The sequence below is a fragment of the Neoarius graeffei genome, chromosome 13 (assembly GCF_027579695.1).
Source record: "Neoarius graeffei isolate fNeoGra1 chromosome 13, fNeoGra1.pri, whole genome shotgun sequence".
In the NCBI taxonomy this organism is placed as follows: domain Eukaryota; kingdom Metazoa; phylum Chordata; class Actinopteri; order Siluriformes; family Ariidae; genus Neoarius; species Neoarius graeffei.
Window position 1 is genome coordinate 11,970,982 of NC_083581.1, and position 18,880 is coordinate 11,989,861.

General features: G+C 42.6%; 1 protein-coding gene across 3 annotated transcripts in view; it reads left to right on the top strand.

Moving 5' to 3' along the window:
- Positions 1-1,685: 1,685 nt before the first annotated feature.
- Positions 1,686-18,880, top strand: part of arsh (arylsulfatase H) — an 84,965-nt gene continuing 67,770 nt past the window's right edge. Inside the window, exons 1-2 of one of the 3 annotated variants that reach the window (XM_060937257.1) lie at positions 2,140-2,204; positions 14,311-14,569. In XM_060937257.1, the coding sequence (XP_060793240.1) occupies positions 14,549-14,569 (21 nt within the window). In that variant the 5' untranslated portion in view covers positions 2,140-2,204; positions 14,311-14,548. Of the gene's footprint in view, positions 1,805-2,139; positions 2,205-14,310; positions 14,570-18,880 lie in introns of those variants that run through there. The other 2 variants (XM_060937259.1, XM_060937258.1) reach the window with 2 other exon arrangements.

Below are 18,880 nucleotides of genomic sequence, written 5' to 3' on the forward strand. Positions count from 1 at the left end.
GAACCCATGTGAACTGAATAAAAGTTTTATGTTGATTAATCTTAAATACGAGACGGTTAATTTCATCTAAGAGATCTTGTCGGCATGTAGATTTCCCACTCTAGATACTATTTAAGGAAGACATAGAATCTGAGCAAATAACTGCTTTACTAGGCTTCACCTCCTCCACCCACTGCAGGGCCAGTCCTCGCGAATTCAGGGTGGTGTTGCAATTATATCCAATCACCGCAACTTTCCCGCAAATTTGACCAATCGTTGGCGTCGTCTTGAGGTGACGTCGGCAAACTACCTTCCGCCTTACTTCCGTGTTCAAGAGAAGCAGATGTGCGAGTCAGTGTTTATGTAGGCTTAAATTGTGTTACTGAAAGTGTATGTTTACAGTGAAGGACTGTGCGCACTTTACATTATTGTTTTTACTTAATACAATAAATTAATGGATGCCAACATTTTTGCCAAAATGGTATTTTATTTTCCATTGTTTAGGCAGCTTCAGCATCATACTGTGAGAATCTGTTCAAATTGTTTTTTTTTCTTCTATGAAGCCTGAGCCATTTATTGTCTCATCTCATCATCTCTAGCCGCTTTATCCTGTTCTACAGCGCTAACCACGACACCACCGTGCCGCCGCCATTTATTGTATTAGTTTATAATTATTGTTTAATTTAGTCTTCAGGAGAGACTGCCTGCACACAGTACTAGTATTAATAGGTTTTTTTCTTACATGAAAGCTGAGGCATTTATATTATATTTTAAGGTAACTTCATGTTGTGCTGTGAGGTTCTATGCACTTTAACTTTTGAACCAACAGGTGCATTTGGATAAGCCTATTTTTCTGCATTTTTGTAGTCCTGGTAATCTTTTATATTGGTAAAGTTGTTTATAGGACCATTTCTCAGTGTCTTTGTTTTTTTTTTTTAATCAATAGTTTTTCAGTAATAACTTAATATTTAACATATCACTCAATTTTAATCACAAAAAGAGAAAATCGCAACAATTTCTCACAACTTTCACTTCCTCCTGCAATGTAATCGCAACAAAAACCTAAAAAACACCGCAATTTTTTGGAACCCCCCCGCAACATCAGACATTTTAGCCCGCAACAATCACAAAAAAGGCCCGCAAAATCCTGGGGAGACTGATTAACCACCGTTTTAGTGATATGTATCAGAAGGGGTGTTCACACGGCAACTTTTACTCCGGTGTAGCACCGGGGCTGCCCCGGTAGAGCGTTCACACGGTACAAAGTTATACCGGTGTAGCCCCTGAAAGCTGCTTAAACCGGTGCAAATCTAACCCTGCTCGGGAGGTGGTTTAAGAAATTTACTCCGGAGTAAATGCTAGTTTGCGGGGCAGCACCGATATAAAATGGGCCGTCTGAACGCTACAGGGGTAGACTCGCTACGCGTGAGGAGAGTTGATTACATAAGGGTATTGCATAATTTGCATCCTGGTATTTTGCGCTTCCAAAATGGCGAATATCAACAACAACAGAACTGCGTGTCTTCCAGTGTTGCCAGATTTGGCAGTTTTAAGTGCATTTTGGCGGATTTGAACATATTTTGGGCTGGAAAACGTCAGCAATATCTGGCAACACTGGTGTCTTCATCCACGTTGTTTTCCCGGCGCTTGGTGATGCCATGACAACCGGGAAAAGGAAGTACATTTTCACGCATGCGCATATTTCATTTCCGCATTATTACTATCGGAAATGATAGTAATAAAGTTTTTGCTACTATAACACGGTCGCAGAAACTGCCGTGTGACCGCAAGTGGGGCTGCACCGGTGCTAACACGCTTCTCTCTAGTAAGCAGGGTTGTGACGTGTGAACGCTGCGCAAAATTTACACCGGTGTAAGATATATCGCAACAAAATACATCGGTGCAGCATCGATGCAAATATGTGCCGTGTGAACACCCTAAGAGACACACAGGGTTAGGGCTAGCCTGGGCCCGCCCATCCTTAGCGTGACGCAACACGACAATGTCCTAAATGACAATCTATGCCCTAGATAAGTGCACTACATAGGCGATGAAATTACTGATTTCTCCGCTCCATGTAGTGCACTCGATAGACAACACGAAGCCATTTGGGATTCAGCTCGCCAAAGAAGGTTTTTTTTCCCCCTTTCTTCCCCCTCCCCTGATCCTAAAATATTGAACAAATTCTTGTTTGATTCTCTATCACAGTACCGTGGATCAAAGGGGTAAGAAAGTGTTATTTATTCACAGTAAAAGCTAGTTAAAGTTCAGTTTCTTTGACAGTCCAGTCTTCGTGATGCAGCCACATTAATGGGAAGCTATGATACAGTATATAATAGTTATATTCCTGTTTTATGGAGTTATGCAGTGAGATTGAGAATCATTTTGCTAAAGTGTTATGAATTTAGATTTATAGCTACAAACCTTATGGAAGCGAAAACAAACAGCTTTGAATATTAAAGGTTTAATATTGACATTTAAAAACACATTTTTGAGATATTTGCATGTATCTGTTTGAAATCAATCAATTAATTCAGCGGTCTCAAAAGTAGCCGGTCACCGGCGGCAAATCGCCGTCTGTGGCTTGTTATGCCGCCGGCTATTGTCAGTCGAGTCACAAAATTTAATATTAAATATTTCTGACAGCAAAAAAAAGTTGTGAACGTAAATTACATCCACTATGTCATGTATGTCCGTTGCCGCGTCAACTTTGTTTACATCCTCGACACGAGTGCAGCCATTACTGCCCTGTGTTGCCAGATTGGTTTTAAGTGCATTTTGGCGGGTTTTGAACATATTTTGGGCTATAAAACGTCAGCAGTATCTGGCAACATTTTTTTTTACTTAATACAAGAAATTAATGGATGCCAACGTTTTTGCCAAAATGGTATTTTATTTTCCATTGTTTAGGCAGCTTCAGCATCATAACTGTGAGATTCTGTTCAAATTGTTTATTTTTCTTCTATGAAGCCTGAGCCATTTATTTTATTAGTTTATAATTATTGTTTAATTTAGTCTTCAGGAGAGACTGCCTGCACACAGTAATAGTATTAATAGTTTTTTCCTTACATGAAAGCTGAGGCATTTATATTATATTTTAAGGTAACTTCATGTTGTGCTGTGAGGTTCTCTGCACTTTAACTTTTGAACCAACAGGTGCATTTGGGGGCGGCACGGTGGTGTAGTGGTTAGCGCTGTCGCCTCACAGCAAGAAGGTCCTGGGTTCGAGCCCCGGGGCTGGCGAGGGCCTTTCTGTGCGGAGTTTGCATGTTCTCCGCGTGGGTTTCCTCCGGGTGCTCCGGTTTCCCCCACAGTCCAAAGACATGCAGGTTAGGTTAACTGGTGACTCTAAAATTGACCATAGGTGTGAATGTGAGTGTGAATGGTTGTCTGTGTCTATGTGTCAGCCCTGTGATGACCTGGCGACTTGTCCAGGGTGTACCCCGCCTTTCGCCCGTAGTCAGCTGGGATAGGCTCCAGCTTGCCTGCGACCCCGTAGAAGGATAAAGTGGCTAGAGATAATGAGATGAGATGAGGTGCATTTGGATAAGTAAAGCCTATTTTTCTGCATTTTTGTAGTCCTGGTAATCTTTTATATTGGTAAAGTTGTTTATAGGACCATTTCTCAGTGTCTTTGTTTTTTTAATCAATAGTTTTTCAGTAATAACTTAATATTTAACATATCACTCAATTTTAAACAAACCCCCCCCCCCATGGGCTGCCCCCATAGTCTCCAAAATTTCTGTGGGAAACACTGGCGTGCGTAACAACGCTAATCAAGCTTAAGCTAGACGACCGCCTGAAATACCCGTCCCAGGTAAATGTTATCCCAATTTTAGACGACCTGTTCCAAACCATCCCGCCCCATGAAAAATTCGTACTTGCATATCTCTCTGTCTCTCTCATATATATATCCCTGCACGCTTTGCGTGCATTATGTCTGCCGCTGGCAGACATTTTACCATTTTGCACCCTGCTGTAAATTATTTGTACCCTGCTATTCTCCCAAACTTTGAAGCCCCTGATTAATTCATCTTCACAACTTTGTCTTGGTTTGGGTTGGAGTGGATCTGGGCCCTGTACTACGAAGCGGGTTTTCTGGCTTACCAGGGTAACTTCGAGAGTAACTTGATCACGTGCAGCGTAACTTCCCGATTAACCCATACTACGAAAGTTGGCTATGTTCAAACCGAGGTATGCTGCCATGGCAATTTACGCTGCATCTCAAACCTGCTCGTCTCAGGTTATGTTCTTGGTTAACCCGAGGTTTCCGATTAACCACACCCTTTTTAAACACCACCTCTCCACCGACATTTCCTCTAGAGACAATGCCAGCGTACCTGGATGACCCGTGCGATATCGGAGCGCAGATTAGAGATGGGATTTATGGCTCTTTGATGGGATCCGCATCTTTGTGATCCGTTCTTTGAAAAGAGCCATTCAAAAGACTGGCTCATTTGGCTCTTTTTTAAAATATTTATTCAGTTTTAAGAAGACAGCGTCTAAAGAAGCCAGATCCCTCTGCTTAGACAGTGACATCAATATTTCTGGACATACCTTTTATATAAAGCAACCTAGACTTACATTATTGTAACCCCTAAACGCTCATAAATAACCATTAAAAAAACAATGAGGGCTTCAATGAATGTCCATGCAGAACGGCTTTTCTGTAAAAAAAAAAAAAAGAACCCACTCAAGAACATAGTTATCAAGAACGCAAGAATATTTTATAGAAAAACACTTGTTTTACAAAAATATTTAAGTCTGAGATACAAAATAGATACAACTACAATAAATATAACACAAGAACTAGTTATCACACAAGAACATTTTAATAGAAAAAAACAAACTTTCTATATTAAAAATATTGAAATTGTAACAAAAATAGATACAACTAAACAGTCAGATAAATAGATAGTTATAACAAGAACACAAGATTATTTTAATAGGAAAAAACAAACTATTAATGCAAAAAATATATTAGAAAAATAGATACAACTAGACAAACAGATAAATAAATAAAATACACAAAAATAGAACAAACAAAATGACGATAGAATAAATTAAATGAACATCCGTGCAAAGTAGTTTTCCCACAATATTATCATTAATATCACACAACAACATTATAAACTATATACAAAACAATTTGAACTATTAGGCAAACAGATAAAACTTGAATAAATAAAAGGCAAATGAATGCTTGCTTGCACGCGCACACACACACACACACACACACACACCATTATGAATGATGTTTTTATATTTCATTTTCACCTGTTGCCAGGTGCGTTTGGCACTGCTGTTGCCTCTGAAATGTTCACAGGACATACACCAACTTAGCCAAAGGGACTGAACAGTCAGCCATCCTAATTCATGTGACTCTGTGCACATATCAGCTTAAGTAGGCTACTCCATGAATGTACCATACCAAATTTTATTCAGGATTTTTCGGACATTAAACAAGCTATATATGACTGGGGCCACGTCGAAGGACCATTTTCTGTGACTTGTGATTGATCATGAAGCTTTCTCTCATCCTATACTTCTGTTCTGGAACATGTAGAAGGGAGAATGTACTTACGCATTTACCCGATCGGCAATTCGTTGCCAACATGCTTGCCGCTCCTTATTGGCAGCCGCTGTGTTAGATTTTGCTCTTAATGTTGTTTTGAACTCCTCGTAGCTTTGCATTATGACAGCGCATTCTTCCTCCGTGAAGTACGGCGACTGTGCCATTGTGAACAGTGGTGATTTGCGCTGATAACCTCTCCTTTAACGTGAACGCGCATTAACCCTGATTAGGTTAACACAGGTTCAACAAATCAACTTCATAACTGGTGTCGTAGTACCGTTTAACCCCAAACAAGATAACCAGGTTTTGTCAACCCTGGTTTAGCGGGGGAACCCTGGGTTACTTCTGGGTAGGTTGACCTCCGTTCGTAGTACAGGGCCCTGGTGCCTCTCCCAGGAAGACTGGCAGGAATCCACCTTGAGCAACACGCACACAAATACAAACAAAACAACAACCCCCCCCCCCCCCCCCCCCCCCCCCCCCCCCAACAAAGAGGCAATTTAGAGCAGGGGCGATTTCTCAGAGACAACAAGGGAAGCCGAACTTCCCCTAAAATACTTTCCCCAAACTGTGGCGTCTACGACGTTGAATTCTCATGAAAACAATAACTTGCATAACACAATATATGCCCAAGATTGTATTTACGTTCATAACTATCCCTATGTCATCCTGTAACTTATTTGAGTGATGTCTGACCAGGGGCGGTTCTAGCCATTTTGGGGCCCTAGGCGAAATACAGACATGGGGCCCTCAAAAGTCAGTCTTGAAACACACACACATACAGAATAATGGTCATCCCTACTTGGCACATGCCATATCTCCTTGCTGTAAATTCAGAAAAAAAGATAGCAAACTGCTACTAACAATGTGCCCCAAATAAGCTCCACAGTGAAACAGGTTTGAGATTACTCCAGCATTTGCCAAAATTGACAGTGTTTATTGCTGAGATCAAACCAGAAAGAGAGAGCGAGACAAGGCAAACAACAGAAGAAGAGACAGTAGAGAGAGAGACAATTTTAAGAGTCAATCTCCATATTTTAATAAAACAAGGATATCTCATCTCATTATCTCTAGCCGCTTTATCCTTCTACAGGGTCGCAGGCAAGCTGGAGCCTATCCCAGCTGACTACGGGCGAAAGGCGGGGTACACCCTGGACAAGTCGCCAGGTCATCACAGGGCTGACACATAGACACAGACAACCATTCACACTCACATTCACACCTACGGTCAATTTAGAGTCACCAGTTAACCTAACTTGCATGTCTTTGGACTGTGGGGGAAACTGGAGCACCCGGAGGAAACCCACGCAGACACGGGGAGAACATGCAAACTCCACACAGAAAGACCCTCGCCGGCCACGGGGCTCGAACCCGGACCTTCTTGCTGTGAGGCGACAGCGCTAACCACTACACCACCGTGCCGCCACAAGGATATCTGAAATCCAATTATTATTTTTACTCCACAGATACATATTATCAGATATAAAATGATCTTATTCTTATCAGAAGTAGAACACAAATGGATACATATTACCAGATACACATTACCAGAGATACAAAATGATCTTACTGTTATCAGAACTACAACACAAATGGATATTACTCTATCGAAACCTCTACATTTCAATGGGATAAGACTGATGCCAAGATAAATGTACGAGAGAGAGAGAGAGAGAGTTTGTGTGTGTGTGTGTGTGTGTGTGTGTGAGAGAGTGAGTGAGTGAGTGAGGGAGGGAGTGAGTGAGTGAGAGAGCCATTTAGTGACAGGCAATACAGTGGTTGAGAGACAGATACAGAGGGATTGTGAGTTTGTAAAGGATGCAGCCAGTACATTATTGAAATGTCCTTAATCTTCAAAATTCTGTTGTTCTGGCTTTGATCTGTTTGACCTGTTGCCCTCAGGGAGGCGCTACAGGTGCATCAGGACAAAGACAAATCGATTAAAAAACAGCTTCCTCCCAAAAGCCATAACCGCCCTGAACTCAGATATGCTATGACTTTATAGTCTATTTACTTTACTATTTTACTATTTACTAATTTATAATGTGCAGTACTTTTATAAGGTGACTCTCTCTGTGCAATACCTCACTCCATAATGTGAAACGCAACACACTCACCTCAGGACTGTGCACCTTACACACAGCACACACACCTCAGGACTGTGCACCTTACACACAGCACACCCACCTCAGGACTGTGCACCTTACACACAGCACACCCACCTCAGGACTGTGCACCTTACACACAGCACACCCACCTCAGGACTGTGCACCTTACACACAGCACACCCACCTCAGGACTGTGCACCTTACACACAGCACACCCACCTCAGGACTGTGCACCTTACACACAGCACACCCACCTCAGGACTGTGCACCTTACACACAGCACACACACCTCAGGACTGTGCACCTTACACCCCCCCCCCCCCCCCCCCCCCCCCTTTTATTTTATTTATTTTTTATTTTTATTTATTATTTAATTATCCTTTTTCTTTCCCCCCTTCCTCCCTCTCTCTCTCTCTCTCTCTCTCTCTCTCTCTCTCTCTCCATGCTGTTTGCACTGTTATTGGAGATGCTTTAATCTCATTGTACATGTGTATAGTGACAATAAAGGCATTCTATCTATCTTCTATTCCATAATGGGGTGTAGGTGGGTGGGCGAGTGTGTGTGCGAGAGAGAGAGAGAGAGGGGGGTAGAGAAAGCGAGAGGTATGAGTTTTTAAAGGTTGCAGCCAGTACATTACTGAAAAGTCCTTAATCTCCAAATGTCCATTGCTCATCATAATCATATGAGAAAGAAAGCCCTACTTGAAAGTCTACCTCCTCCACACGAACACATTCCTCAACAGAGTCAACAGTGGAGGTTGAGGCTGTAGCAGACTCAGGCGATTTGAAAAATGTAGTTAGTTTCAGAAGTGCAGCTGCATTCTTTTTGCTTTGTGTCCTTTTTTTTCGTTTAGCGCAACCACTGTCATAACTGCGCTTCATCTTGTTTACAGTAGGGATCGACCGATATGTTTTTTTTTTTTTTTCAGGGCCGATACCGATTATTATGGAATTGGGATGCCGATAACCAATATGTGCAACCGATAAATGTAAACATTATAATTCACATGAAATTAAACATAGCACACACTGACACAGACCTTCATATCCATGAAATGTATGTTTAATTGTAAAATTGAACATGAAATTTTGTGCAGGGAGATGCCAGCAGCATTTGTACAATAAAGTCAAACATTAGTTAGAATAAAATGAGAAATAAAATAATAAAATTAATATTCAGTCGGCTAAAGTCGGCTATCACTCCCTATTATGGAACAACTTAACAAGTAACCATCTACATTCTAATGCTTTTAATGCCCAAGCCTAATATTCCCAATTTAGGAGGATTATATTGTAGTGAAGGAAGCACAGTTGCTCTGCATGTTAAAAGGAGCGGCTGCTCCTTTAAGAGTCTGTTCAGAGAACGGAAGTCGGAGTGAGGGGGCAGCTTGAAACAGTTCACAGCGGTTAGCTACGCGTGTTGATTGGCTACATCGCTTGTGCCAAACAAATCAGATGTTGTGGTGGGTGGGACTGTGTTCTTGAACTCAGAGAGGCGAGTGTAGGAAAGGATGTCCAGTGACAGTCGCGTTAGGAACGAACGCTACGTTCACACTGCAAGGCTTAATGCTCAATTCCGATTTTTTTGTGAAATCCGATTTTTTTGTGAGGTCGTTCACATTAACAAATATATGCGACTTGTATGTGATCCTCAGTATGAACGAAAAGCGACCTAAAAGTGTTCCGCATGCGCATTGCAGGATACGACGACGTCACACGCAGTGAGCATGGCCAGTGTTTACGGAAGTAAAACCGCCCGGTTGCGGTATGACCCATCCAATCTAGCTTGAATAGCTGCATCCCCCCAAATGGAAATCAGCTCCCTAACCTCTGCGTCCTTCCATTGAGAAGATTCAGAACCTTCACAGCCCGAAGCGTCCCTCGCATTGATGTCATGCGCAGGGGCGCAGATACGTTTTTTGAACTGGGAGGGACACAAAACTGGGGGGGGGGACAAAGCTGCCAGCAAACCAACCCCAACCCCGATATGCCTGTCAAACTTGTTGTTAGTAACCATAGCAACCAAGCTCGAGCTCGCAACCTGTGCAGTCTGCGCAGCTCAACTAGCTGAATATCAGTCTTTGTTTTATGTGAGTTGTTGCAACTATGTATATACTGCCGTGCACCTCAATAAACCGAATGGTAATTAGTCTTTTGATTTTTCCGTGAGGTTTGCCTTATACAAAGAAAGACAGCATAGACGTTTTTTCCTCCCTATAAGTGGGGGGGGACCGAACGAGGTGAATTTAAATCTGGGTGGGACGAATCCCCCCCTCTATCTGCGCCCGTGATTATGCGCCATGTTGTTGTAACTTTTTTTGAGAGACCCGCCGCCTACTTCAGCGCAGAATAGTGACGTTTGTGGCTTGTTGATGACGTGTAAGTCAGATGAATGCGACCTGGCGGTTCAGACTGAAGTCGCATATGAAAAGAGCGGATAGGAATCGGAATTAGGACCACATATCCAAACGGCCTGGGTCGGATTTGAAAAAATCGGATCTGTGTCGTTCATATTGTTATAAAAGATCGGATACAGGTCACATATGGGCGAAAAGATCGGATTTGAGTCACTTCAGCCTGCAGTGTGAACGTAGCCGAAATGGCTGCAAAAAGGCATGTTATCAGCATATCGGTGGAAATTATGGCCAATACCGATAACCCTAAAAATGCAGAATATCGGCCAGGCCGATTATCGGTCGACCCCTAGTTTACAGTTCCCTCTGCTTTGGTTTGAATTTCCGTCGCGCACCTGTCTACGTCGTCAGATCATGGACTAGTCCAATGTAAAACAACCAGGGTGTGTGTGTGTGCTGGGACAAATACTATATACACATGAATTCGATATTCTAATGCTATTTTGGTGTGTGTTTCCATTTATATCGTTGACTACTTAATATCAGAGACAAATTAAGATTACATATATATTGTTTGGTGTTTACCGTGACGGGGCTGACTGTTAGGGGGCCCCCAAATTTTGGGGGCCCTAGGCAACCGCCTTGGTTTGCCTAATGGTAAGTCTGCCCCTGTGTCTGACGAACTTGCAGTTTGCTACGAGAATCACCTTTGCTGGCAGCCGGGTATCCGTTGCAGTCTACGAGACTCCTCTGAACAGCCAATTTCGGCTAGTTGTTATTGGTTAAAATCGACAAAATCGTCACTTCCAGGGAAGCCGGGTATCTCTGGGGGTAAATGGAACATGGGAGGGCCAAGAAGCCGGGCTGATAAAGGATTATTGGAGGTGGTGTTTGAAAGACATGAGGAGGGCAGTCGCTGTACTTCGGCGTCGGCGAGGAACACGGTAAGCATGATCAGTTAGTCCCTAGCGGATGTCGAGAAAGTGTAGTCGTGTGCCAAAGTGCTGTCCGAATTTCTTTTCATATAAACGTTTCTTCTCATTGATGTCTCTGTACATTACTCTGTAAATAAATGTAAATATTACTCGTTGTGCTCCGTTAACTTTCATCCATTCTATCAGTTTGATCATTCGTGAATTCACTCGTTTATTTCATTTGTAGTTCAATCAACGTGGTTGTAGGCTAGCTTGAGCCTTATTGGGATCTGCAGTGCTAGCTGCTAACAGCTGGTATCTATCTGCTATTATGGCAAACGTCGTGGACATGCTTTTGTCAAAACGTTTTGATACTCTGCCATATGAGGAGAAAGTGAGAATTAAAGAGCAAGGCAGACCAAAGCCCAAGCTTAATCTCATTCAAAAAACAGCAGGTCATAACAGGTCTTTTCAGGTGTCTTGGTATGAAAACGTGAACTGGTTGACTGGGTCTCCTGTGACTAATAAAATGTACTGTTGGCCATGTCTTTTGATGAAGCCCTCTCAGGGAAATTTAGTTTGGTCAAAAGATGGGTTTGGGGATAGGGTGACCATTTCCATAACACCAAAAAGGACGACATTATTTGGACGGGGGGGTCTGGGGGCCCTCCCCCAGAAAATTTTGTATTTCTTAGATGCAATTTCCTGCATTCTAATCAATTTTAGGGTGAATAACGGCAAATCCCATCTGATTCATAGCCCTCAAATTTTTATGTAAACCACAGTGGCAAGATTGAGAATGGATTATTTTTATGCAAGTCACTTAAGTTTGGTGAAATCAACATCGCAATTTTGTAGGGTTAAAGATTATGATTGTGGGGAAAAAAGAGTAAGGTCAAAGCATTCATAGTATTTATTATAATTCATGTATTAGCTCTTAATTGGCTAGAACACACAGTATTTATATTTATTAAAAACATTGTGGAGTTAACAAACCACTGAAATTAAACTTAAGGTGCTGAGTACCAAAAAGCACAACATTTGTAGATTCTCAAAGAACAAATAGGCAACATAACCAGCAACATTTATAAAACATTTTAAAGCATTCATAGTATTTATTATAATTAATGTATTAGCTCTTAATTGGCTAGAACACCATATTTGTATTTATTAAAAACATTGTGGAGTAACAAACCACTGAAATTAAACTTAAAGGTGGAGTATGAGATTTTTTTTCAGGAGTATTTTTTACCATATTGCTTGAAAAGCTCCTCACACCCATGTTGCAAGCAGTACAATAGAAGGTTTGACCCAAAAACGAAATATTTTAATCCAGTCTACAGTGTAAAATAAAGGAAAAACGCCATCCAATCATATCGAGGTACCGCCTCAAAATGATTGGATACTGACACGTCAATCAGACTGAAGCCCGCTAGCAGCCCGGCCCGTGTGTGTGTGTGTGTGTGTGTGAGAGAGAGAGAGAGAGAGAGAGAGAGAGCAGAGTGTCACACAGAGTGTCACACAGAGTGCAGGATTTTGTCATTGCGCTCCCTCCAAACAATGGGGATTTACACGAAAACGGAAGGAGATATTCACAAAATTCTTTCACAGTGAGTGCCACAAGGATCTCCTGAACACACTGATGTAATTTTTTGTCTGTAGTGTAAAAAGTGAGGTCACTAGAACGAGTTAAAAACGAATGACTTTTTTCTGCTAAGTTTATAATGACAGTCTATGTGGCTGCGCGGCTGTGCTCTCTTCACTTTCAGGCTTCTCATTCAAAAACTGCAAGTCCTATTGTGTAGGTAGACACATTGTGGGAATCAGGACAAGTGTGGCTACTACTTTTGAGAAAATTGTGTGTGTGGAGTGAAAATTGGGGCTGAAAACACAGTTTAAATGAGAAAGTTTAAGCTATTTTTCCAAGCTCTCTACACTCTGCTCCACTGGTGTGTAACACAATAGACACCCATTATAAAGGCTGATTTTCTCAGGCTTTATAAGGGGGAGGAGGGGTGGAAACGCGGGCGGGGGGGGGGAGCATGGCGAGGGCGGGCGTGTTTCTTTTCAAAATATGGCTTGCAGGAACCGTTATTCCAAAATCTCATACCCCACCTTTAAGGTGCTGAGTACCAAAAAGCACAACATTTGTAGATTCTCAAAGAACAAATAGGCAACATAACCAGCAACATTATAAAACATTTTAAAACAGTATATCATGCTTCAGTCTTTCTGTGTCTTCAGAATATGTAGGTGTCTTTGTGTGTGTGTGTGTGTGTGAGAGAGAGAGAGAGAGAGAGAGAGAAAAAACAGTCAGACTCTTTGAAGTAGCCTGTGCCTTTGACATGTTCATGGAGGAATTTTACTGTACAAAAAAACTGAAATATCAACCTCTAACATCTGCCATTGAGAACTGTGGCTACAAATGTGTCCTCGTTGTGCTTCTCTTTGGGAGTCTAGGCCATGTGCATAGGCTGGGGGTTCGTATTGATATTAATTTGTAATGCGTGATCAAATAAAGTAGGCCTACATAAAGTGTGTGTGTGTCACTCCATGGCATCTGTAGCAGCAAGAGACAACGTCCAGGCTCCCACTGTCCTGACCCTTGGTCGGTATAACCTAAAGAGAATGACACAAATGAAAACATAGCAACAAATACTGTTATCAAACTTCAAAAATCTCTACTTTTTTCAACACAATAAATATTCCATATAGTCCATCAGTGAAATCATGAGAGTAGTGTACTCACCAATTGATTATCTGCAATATTTCTGGCCTTTCCTGGCTGCATCCAAGATTTTCCGGTTCCCAAGGAACTTTTGGTAGATGTCTGTGCATTGATAGGTGAAATTCACGCAGACTTGCAGCTCTGCCTTAACACCGTCCACGTCCAGGCGATTCCTCTCATTTCTCCAAGCAGTGGTCATCATTGAGAAGATGCGTTCTGTGTGCGCATTGCTACACGGGATGGAGAAAATGTAGGCGCTGATCTTTCTCAAATTTACCAGTGGCACCTCTGCATTGGAGAAAAGCTTAAGGTAACGTTGCTCACTGTTGCACCCTTCCATGTCTGGGGAACTGATGATGCCTTCCACCATGGCATACTCCTCGTAGAGTTCGTCCATATTGATGTCCAGCTTGCAGGCCTGGACAGCAGCACTGAAGTCTTCGAATGGCACAGCAGTTGTAAGGCCAAGCTTGGCCACTTTGCTGTGAAGGTTTGTGTTGGAGAAGTCGTATCGGTCCGAGACGTACGTTTGTGCTCTCTCATAAAAAGACAGAAAATCTCCTTCGCATTTCTTGGACTGGCAAGGTGGCAGCTGCTTGAGTTTGGTGTTCACTGCAAACCCGAAGAACCTGTCTTTCTCTCTTCTTTCCAGCTTCTGCTTCAACTCAGTCATCACCTGGAAGACGGAGGTGATGCTGAAGGACTTGGCTTCAAGTGCTTGGATGGTGTCAGTGAACAACTTCAGAACATGGCTCAGAAAGAGGAAATAGGTCTCTGATACCTCGTTGCTGTCTTCCCCAAAACAGCGCCACACAATCCTGGCACACTCCCCTTCCTCTTCACTCTGGAAGTAGCTGGTCAAGGCCTTCCAGTATTTCAGGACTCTGTCAATGGCTGGCAGCAGGGACAGTGTGGGTGCAATCAGTTAATTATTGAAATTAAGTGATCAATCTCATTAAATCAGTCTCATTAAGTTTGAAGGTTAATAATTAAAATGAATCAATCCCATTGAATCGTTTACTTTGACTCATTTGAATTGAATCATACCATAGAATCAGTCTCATTTGAAGTGAATCACTTAGTGAATCATTTAGTGAATCATTTAGTGAATCATTCCATTAATCCTGGTGCTTAATAATAAATTACGAACAGCTAGATTATGGTATATTTCCAAATTATTACAATCACTTACCACATTACATAACTTTTATATGCACCCTTTTGAATTCGAGGGAGATTAGGGACTTCATATATTGTTCACACAAATAAAACACAGTTTGTTTAATAAATGAATTTATTATAACAAAGAGAAAAATAATAAATCAATATATACAAGCAGTGAGGTGTGTGTATATACATGTGTGGTGTGTGTGTATGGCCTAGCTTGTTGCTAGCTAAAACAAAGGAATCTAAGTAGAACAAAGGATTAGCTCTGTTGCTAATGTGTGCTTGTGTGTGTGTGGGAAGGACTTGACCATGTGTTTAGCCTCATGTAGCTAACTACACGTGGTGGAGGCCTAGATTAGCCTTGTGTTGCTAGTGTGTTTGTGAAATGCCCTATGGCCTAGCTAAAGTGTGTTTGTTAGGCCTGGTGAGGCCTACTGAGCACGTGTTGCTAAAGACAAAGGGAAGCTATCTAAAGTGTATCAGGCCTGGTCAGGCCTGTTGAGCACGTGTTTTCTCAGTAACAAAAAGATTCCACACTCATAACATTACCAAACTCACTGAAACCTTGATAAGGTCAAAATGTATGATAAGGAAATTAGTGTTAGTCAGAATAAGAGAGGGAGAAGGAGCATGCCAGCCTATCTATCAAACAATTGAGAGAACATAGAACCAAAATAAATCAACACGCTGCGTGTCTAACAGTGTAACAGATAAACCTGGGTTTAAATTCACACTATTTCAAATAAAAGCAAATTCCTAAGACTATCCTAATTATGCCCAAATGCCAAAATCTTACTTAATCCTGCCTTTAGCAAGATATGAAGAACTATTCGCCGGTGTAGTTTCGGGCCTCGCCGTGGGAGCACGTGAGCCGCTCGTGATGGAGGCGTAGAAAACTTTCGGGTCCAGCGGAGCACTTGGGTGGTTCCCGTGGAAAGCAGAGGATTCTTGGTCCGAACCTCAGCGTTCGTGAGGAAAAGTCTCTGATCAGAATAAGATGCACAGCGCTTTTGAGTTAAAAAGGATTCAATCGCTTCTTAACTTTTAACTGCCTGGCTGCAGTCGTGACGTCACTTCTAATACAAGTAAACTGGTTGTAACTCAGGTTGAGTTTAAAGATCGCGCGACTCTAGAGTTTACCTTTGCCAAGGGTAAGAAAGAAAATCGCGCTGAGTGATGGATCTTGCAAGAAAGAAGACGTCTTTTTGGGTGGAGAGCATCCCTTTGGTGCGTCTAGACTCGTTGAAATCCGGACGCGAGAGACAAAGATGGCGGCGCTTCCGCTTGGACTTATGCGCGCATGGTGGACTGACATAGATGATCCCGCCCACGTGTGACGTAGGTCACACGGAAGTTGCCTGGGAATTGTAGTTCTGACACAAGATGGCGGCATGATACCTACAACAGCCACCTGGTGACCACATGCCGCAGCAGGTTGCATTCCTCCATCTCCATAAACTCTCAAAACTCTTTCAGCTGTGCTGTTCTGCTTGCAGACATGCTGAAGTGGCTGTAAACTTTCAGCACCGCATTTTCAACATCCAGATCAAGGCTGCTTGTGGCATGTCTGGTGGCATTGTGTCGAACATGGGCCAAACAGTTGGCAGGGATTAAATCTGTGTTGGTCATCTTCAGCTTCTGAAAAACGCTGTTGTGTTTTCCATAGTTCACACTGGCATTGTCAGCTGCATATGCAGACATGTTTTTTTTCATCTAGGCCGGACATTTGAACTTTCTCCATCAGCTGGCCTGTTATGGCCTGTGAGGTTTCATTGTCCTCACTATAAAAATCTAGGAGGACATGTTGGATTCCTTGTTCGTGATGGAAATACCTCACCACAATGGGGAAACACTTTGTGGTTCCTTTATTGGAGGCATCGGTTGCCACAGAAAAAGGCAGGTTGTTGTCTGTCATATACTTGACATGAAGCTGGACGGAGTAGGGCGCAAGGACGTTCTCACATAAGGCCTTGGTCATCCCCTTAGCTGTGGGGGAGTCGCTAAAAATCTCCCTGTCAACTCTCACACCACAGTCTACACTCCTGTAGGACTGATGATGCTTCACAGCATGATATACTTTACACAGCTCAGCTGCTGTGATTTTATCATCCAGTGGTGACAAAGGGTCATGAAAAAAAGCCTTAAGTGAGCTACTACCTGCTGCTCTCTTGTTTAGCCTGTGTTTTTCTGTGTCCATATGTCTGTCAATGGCAGCTTTCCCCTTGGTGCTGACGTCCACATCACAACGACACAGTTTGCAGAATGCATGGAATGCATCTAGACTGCTCTTCCCTATGAATTCATGCTCCTTGCTCCATTCAGCATTGAAAGAGGTCTTGCGTTTTGGCATGATGCTAACTTTCTCGATTTCTGACAGCTATGGCGGAGCAGCGCGCGTTTTTTTTTTTTTTTTCCTCCCAATATTTTTGACGGTCCGTGCGCGGCTACCTCATAGCTGTCAGACATGTCAGTCAGCCTGGCAGAAAGTTGGCATCAAGCCAAAATGCAAAAGGGACTTGACTTGAATGTGTGTGTACGGCATATAAAACGCATGCATTCCATACATTTGGTTAACTGTGTCGATGTGACGGGGACGTCAACATGCAAGGGGAAAGCTAGGTTTCATGGTACGTTTGCGTACATGACAACGAGTTTGTTTCCCGGTCTGTTGTTGTTTTGGTAGGATAGCATGTATGGTGCTAACCTCACTTCTGGTAATACAATGACAAAGATAAAGAAGCCCCCAGCCTGGTCAGAGCTTACAAAAAAGAGATGTTTCCTTAGTTTTAATGAAAATGGACACCTTTAGTTGTTCGAGTAGGACTTAAATATTTTGCAACGACATTTCACGTTTAGCAGATGCAATACACAGCAATAGGGGGGAATAGTTTAAAAGCTATGCTACGCTAAAGGTAAAATCATGTTCAATCATATGAAAACATGCCACGTCGGGCTACTGTATGAACTTGGCTTACCTGAAAACTTTGTCTTGGCCACAGACAGAACACAACTCTTGATCAATACTTTTGACGTAGCCTGGCCAGTACAGTTGAATGTGTTAGCATTGCTGTTCGCCTCGGCATCATCAAAGTCGACTCGTCTGCTGACAGAACTGTCCGAAATAAATACAATCCTCTCCGTGTATCTGTTGTAGTAGATGTAGATATAGTAGATGTGCATTTGCACTGTCATCCATATCCTAACAAGTTAAGTTGTGAGCAGCTGGTCTACCGAACAGACTCGTGTTTCCAAGTCCCAGCCAGGGCCAGGGGGGCAGGGCACTAGGCACGCGCCAGGAAGATCATCAAAGGATAGAGCGCAACGCGTTCTAGAACGCAACGCCTCGCGGTGCGGAGTTCGCATTGCGTGCCAAAAAACATCGAGTCATAGACTCTTTATTGTAGATTACTAGTGTGCAGCACAGATCTGCAGTTTCCCTACAAAACGTTATTCTAGAACTCTGCTCTTCCAGTCTGGCAAGTCGATATTATATAATTCCGCTCATCATCTCTAAAAGGAGGACAAATGTGCGTCCGGCTTGATGCTGTGCCAGACGCTGGACAAGACATTGAAAAGACGGATGGTCCGGCCTAAAGCCGGACGTCTGGCCACCCTATTTGGGGACCTGGTGAATTTCAAAAGGGCTTGCAAAAGGCATGAAACGAGCAATGAGCATGTCACTTCATGTGCAAGACGTAGCTGTCTGGGGAGGGTCAGGGTGGAACATGCCATCGATGAAGGTGCTCGTATACAGTGTGCACCAGCTGGTATGACAGGGTCACAGACCATTTTCTGGAAAAGGAGCGGAGGGCAGAATTTATGTATAAATAGTGTGCATCATATAATGTTCATGAATCTGAAGTGTGTATATTGTTCAGTAATGTTAAGAGAATGGTGGGCTCTGTGTTATAGGTTATACCTGGGGCCACCCTTAAAAAAAATCTGTTTCCTGTCCACCGGGTGAGCAAAAAAATTTTCAGTCGGGAGGGAGGGATTTTTATTTTTATTTTTATTTTTTTTTATTATATATGGATGGATAAGAAATTGCAATGCTG